The following is a 5643-nucleotide window of genomic DNA, read 5'->3' as shown; positions in this document are numbered from 1 at the left end:
CGCCGCGCTCTGCGGCCACCTGGGCGCCGAGCTGGCGCGGGGGCCCGGTCCCAGCAGGAAGGACAAGCCCCTCCACCCCGAAGCCTGGCTGGGGGGCTGGGCGAGCCAGGCGAGCCGCCGCCAGTCTCTGGGCCTCAGCCTGACGGGGGCGGGGGGGCTTCCCTCGTCCCCTGTCCCCTTCTCCTTTCTTCCATCCCGCCCTCCCTTCCTCCCCTCTCCCCATCCCCAGCTCCTATCATCCCTCTCTCCCTCCACCCTACAGCAGTTGAAAATTTACCGCAGGTGCCAATTTTACAGATGTGGAAACTGAGGCTCATTGAGGGCCCAGGGTGAGCTAGCTCCTGTGTTGATAGCGCCTGTCATTTAGGGAACCCTAAGCTCTTGGTGCCTCTTGCTTCCCAAGGATTAGCTCAGTGAGGTCCCCCACCCCCTTCTCCCCTAGGCGGCCCGCGTTGCTACCTCCCTTCTTACCCTGCGTCTCAGACTGGGTAGGCTGATCTATCTGGGCTGCCTGGTTTGGAAGTGGGNGGGGGGGGGGGGGCAGTGAATGTAGAGTGAGGAACCTTCCTTGAGTCAAGGACTCGGCTGCCCCGCTGCCCGGCATCCAGGTGTTTCCCTCCAGGTTGCTGGGGAGAGGAGAGCCAGAATCACGGTCCAGGATTCCACGAATTTGAGCGGGTGGGAACTTCTGCCACAGGAGCAGATCCCACCTAAACTGCGTACTATTTAGTGGATAGCATAAGGAGTCAGTCGACAAATATGTATGGGGCGCCTGCAGGGGGCTGACCCATTACTGGGAATAGAGGACACAGCAGGAACCAGGTGGATCCAGACCTGCCCTCATGGGGTAGATAGTAGAGACAACAGGTCAGTAACGTCAAGTGAGGATGAATGCTGGGAAAGGAAGAAAATGGGGTGATGTGGGAAAGAGGAACGGGTAAGTGTTGTTGAGGTGGGACCATTGGGGGAGGGTTGAGCTGAGACTTGAAAGAGGAAAAGAGGCAGAAGATCTGGAGGACTGTGACGGGGGGGGGGGACAGCATGTGCAAAGGCCCTGGGGCAGGAAAGAGCTTGGGGTGTTAGAGCAAGGTCGAGGTGATTGGTGTGGCTGGAGGGAGAGATGAGGGAGATAAGGGTAAGGAAATCAGAGGAAATAGACCATGCAGGGCTTCTGTGCTGTGGTGTAGACTTTGGAGTTTATTCTGCCTGAGAGAGTTGTGAGCAAGGAGGAGCATGTTCTGACTTAGGTTTGAAATAACCCCCTCCAGCCATCGTGCAAAAATGGTGGGACCAGAGAGGAGGCTGCTTCCACTGTACCGGAGGGAGACGAGTGCTAACGGAAGCTCTCAGAGCCTCCGTTTCCTAAGCCACCAGGAGCGGGGAAGGGAGAATGCACACAGCAGAAGCACTTAGCACAGTGCCCGCCTCCAAACTAAGTCCTCAGTCAGTCTCGGCTCTTGGGGATCTCCATGATCTCTGATAGCAAGTTAATCTCAGTTCCTTTGTGTCCCAAATGAGTTTGTGGTGTGTAAAGCACTGGAAGTCAGGTGTCTAGCAAGTGTCCGGGCATCATAGCTGCTTCAATGAGTGTTGGATGTTTGCATGGACTGATTGATGTTCATGGAGAGGTCACGGGAGGGGGGGGGGCACAGTGGATGGATGAGCGGTGAAGTACAGATGAATGGCCAGATGGATAGTCGGTTGGGTTGACTGATGGTGAATGTGAGATGGACGATGGATGGATGGGTGGGTGAAGGATGAGCGGATGGATGGATGGATGAATGGCAGATAGATGGGCAGATGGTGGCTGTTTAAACAAGTGGATAGATGGGTCAATAGGGCATTGGTGAATGGTTGGCTGGCTCTACGGTTGAATAATCAATGGGAATAGGTGGATGGGAAGAAGGATGGATGAGTGGGTAGATGGAGAGATAGATGGCTGGCTGGCTGGTTAGGTCCTCACATAGAACTCAGATCCCCCAAAGCTGGGCCACTCTCCCACCCTCTCCTCCCTGGCTTTCCCCCACCATCCCCACCCCCTGAGCCCTTTTTCTTCCTGCCCCCTCCCTCCCAGGTCTGACTGGTTTCTTTATGACTGCCGCCTCCTCAGACACGTGGCCCTTGGCCTCTTCTGCTGCGGGGTCTCTGTCTACTTAGCAGGTGCGTGCTGGGGGATGGAATGTGGTGGGTAGAGCCCTGGGCTGGAGTGGCTGGGTGTAATGGCCCCATAACCGCCTATGTTTGACTCTCTGCTCTGACACTTTCTTGCTCTGGGACCTTGGGCAGACTCTCTTGTACCCCAGTTGCCTCATCAGTAAAGAGGCATATGGTCCCCACCTTACAGAATTGCTGAGGGCATTCTGGGCGAAACCCCACGAAAGCCCATGAAAGCATCTGATTCCAGCGAGGGGTCCATGAGCAGTAGTTGTCTTCAGAACACTTTTGGATTCATCAGCTTTTCTTTTTTTTTTAATGTTTTTTATTTATTTCTGAGAGAGAGGGAGAGACAGCGTGAGCAGGGGAGGGTCAGAGAGATAGGTAGACAGAGATCTGAAGCAGGCTCCAGGCTCTGAGCTAGCTGTCAGCACAGAGCCCGATGTGGGGCTCAAACCCATGAACCGTGAGATCATGACCTGAGCCGAAGTCAGACGCTTAACCAACTGAGCCACCCAGGCGCCCCTTGTCATCTTTTCACATTTGGTTTGAACAAAAGCGTCCACGTCCTTGGTGGTTTTCTACAGATAGGGTTTCACAGGTCGGTCCTGGCAAAAACCGTTTGGTTATAAATATCAGAACCTCCAGCTCAAGAATGGCGTACGTTAAAAAAAAGAAAAAATGCTTTATAAACCCGAAATGCAGTTGTAAATCATGTGAAACATGAAGCAGAGCAAAAACAAATAACACGGGTGCCCGGAGGACACAACACACCGTCCTTCCTTCCCTGACGTGTAGTAACTTTTCTTAGTCTCTCACCCACACTTGCTGCCAAAGGAATCAAATCATCAAGTTTCTTTAAAGAGACTCCTGACATCTTCTATTTTGTTCTAATCTTGGAAAATGTGTTGATGGGGCTGCAGATTCAGTGCTGAATCATCCAGAAATTACTGGCACCCCTCTAAGCAACCTGTTTTACTGGAAGAAAATAATACCCAGCTGCATGAAAAACAAAGGATTTGCTCTGATTGCCTTATTCTTATTCCTGCAACAGAGAAATAGATGCTTGGAAGATATATTTACAATATTTCTTTGTGAGGTGTGAGCCTAGGGTTCATTATGGGAATATAAGGGTATATAAGTGTATGTAAACTGCGGGAAATTCTGCCTAACTTTTGTTGTTTGGCTTAACAAAATGCTTCAGATGTGACTTAAAAAAAAAAAAGAGTGGATGGGGTGACTGGTGTATCTATAAAGATCAGGGGTGTTGTTGACTTCAGGTGCGGCTAGATCCAGGTGATCAAAAGGTAATCAGAAATGCCTCTCGCTTCACCTCTTAACCTGCTATTCCCTGAGAAAGATGCCTATACCTGTAAGTGCTTTCAACACAATGCTTACAACCTTGAGCGTTTTCACAAGCTGGCAAAAAAATGTTGGAGACTTGGAGAATAAGATATGCTCATTCTAATATACAAGAAAACTCACAAAGAGAAACAAAAAGGTAACTATGTCAGCCTCATTAAGTGTTAAATTAAGAATTTGTTCAGCTCCCATTTAGACTCTTTTTGAGGTTAGGTGACCTCACTCAGCAAGAATTCCTGAGCATGTCCAGCGATCATCCAATTATCCATTCGTTGCTAACCAAGAACCAAAAGAGTAATTAAAAAAAAAAAAAACTTTTAAAAAATGTTTAGAGCAAAAAAGGTCCTTGGCCTCACTTAAATATGTCAAACATGATGCAGTGTGGCATCTCAAAAGAAAGTGTAGAGCTGGAGAAAGCGTAAAAACAGCCCACAAAATGTCAAAAAGTCTTCCATCCACTCTAGGCTTCTCCACTACCAAGTCCCCTGCTGCTGCTGTAAGAAAATTCCTCCCTACCCATATCCCAGTCAATAGTCCCAGGGCAGGCTCTGATTGGCTGAGCTTGGATCATGTGATAGCCCTGCACCAATCACTGTAACCGGGGGAATCAATGCTCTGATTGGCCAAGCCTAGTACCATACACATCACTGACGCCAGAGAGGTGGGTCAGTGCTCTTACTTTAGCAATCAGGGTGAGGGTCGGCGCCAGACCAGTGGTTCTCAATGGGAACTGATTCTGCTGACCCAGCAGACATTTGGGAATATCTGGAGACATTTTTGGTTGTCGTGACAGGGCAGGAGGGAATGCTGTTGTATCTAGTGGGTAGAAGCTGCTAAATGTTCTACAATGCACGAGACGGTCCTCATCAAAAAGAATGATGCCAACAAGGCATTGGACAAGCCAACAGAAAACTAGTACAGGTCGGTCCTCAAGGTCAGGTCATCAACTGTCTTGTTCAGACCAGCAAATTGAGGCCAGAGAGGGGCTGTGATTCACTGAAAGTTGATCGCGGGGATTCAGAAAGCCTGAGATCTTGACTTGCAGTCAAGTACACATAATAAGGCATGGAAATTTACCATTTTATAGTAAAATGGATGCGACAACGATGTGAGAGGGTTCGCTAAGTTAAGCTATGTGCCTAGTGTGTTGTACGGGTGTCTGTGACTGCCCCCTGGGGAGCTCTCCAGGGGCAAACGTTTGTGGACTGAGTAAATGAGAGCCATTTCTTTCCCCAGCCCTGTCCGTCTACGCCCTGCTGCTCTTTGAGATCGAGACCGGAGCGGCAGCCGCCGCCATCCTCGGAGTGGGCGCTCTGGTCCTGGTGGCGGCACTGACTCACACTCTGCTCCGAGCTGCCCGGGCCACCCGCCGTGGCCTCCACGAACTGTCCCCACCGCACTTTGAGGATGACCCTGTCCGCCCGGCTGAAGTCTCCAAGGCCAGCCCCGGGGCTCAGCCTCAGCAGGGTACCCGCCACTGGACCCCCTACTCATCCTTCCCAGAACCTGGGGACCCCCTCAGGCCCACAGGCGCTGCTACAGTGCCTGCAACCAAGGGGGGAGGCCGGGAGGGCAGCCTGCATTTATCCCGCATGCACCGGGCAGTGTCAGCGGGCAGAGGGCACTGGGAAGGGATCACCCATGAGATGCGCAGCATGCTGGGCCACAGGCCAGGGGGCTCAGGGAAGGACTCCACCCTGGTGTGAACCCAGGGATTGAGGACCGATATCTGGGGTATCAGGCAGCAGGAAGAGGACTCTGTACAGATAGGTCTAGGCTCAGCCATAGCAGCAGTATAGGTCTCGGCTCAATTCACAGTATCCCTGGGTTTTGTCCTGAAGGTTGCCTCATGGCACAAAATGGCTGCCAGGGCTCCACCCTTCACTTTCTCTCAGAGGGAAAGGCAGAGGCCAGGGTGGGCTCAGTATCTTCTGGAAATCTTCCTGGGAAGCCTGGGGACCCTCCTGCTTGTACCTCATCTGAGAGAACAGAGTCACACGGCCACATCCCCCAGCAGGGGAGGCTGGGAAATGTAGCCGTCCGGATGCTGTAGGCAGGAGGGGAGAGGTGGGCTTATGCAGTGGTTCTCTAAATGTCTCCATCCGTTTTACAGATGAGGAAACCGAG

General features: G+C 51.8%; 1 protein-coding gene across 1 annotated transcript; it reads left to right on the top strand.

Annotated features, from left to right (window-relative positions):
* Position 1: 1 nt before the first annotated feature.
* TMEM221 (transmembrane protein 221) lies at positions 2-5274 on the top strand (the record flags this gene model as incomplete). The annotated part of the gene is made up of 3 exons (XM_077777002.1): positions 2-66; positions 2075-2160; positions 4753-5274. Coding segments are annotated over 3 exons (621 nt in total), but the record flags the coding sequence as incomplete, so codon positions are not given.
* Positions 5275-5643: the final 369 nt, after the last annotated feature.

Source organism: Crocuta crocuta, unplaced genomic scaffold, assembly GCF_008692635.1.
Source record: "Crocuta crocuta isolate KB4526 unplaced genomic scaffold, BGI_CrCroc_1.0 scaffold77, whole genome shotgun sequence".
Lineage (NCBI taxonomy): Eukaryota > Metazoa > Chordata > Mammalia > Carnivora > Hyaenidae > Crocuta > Crocuta crocuta.
The sequence above is the reverse complement of the archived record's forward strand: the minus strand, read 5'-3'. Positions and strand labels throughout refer to the sequence as shown.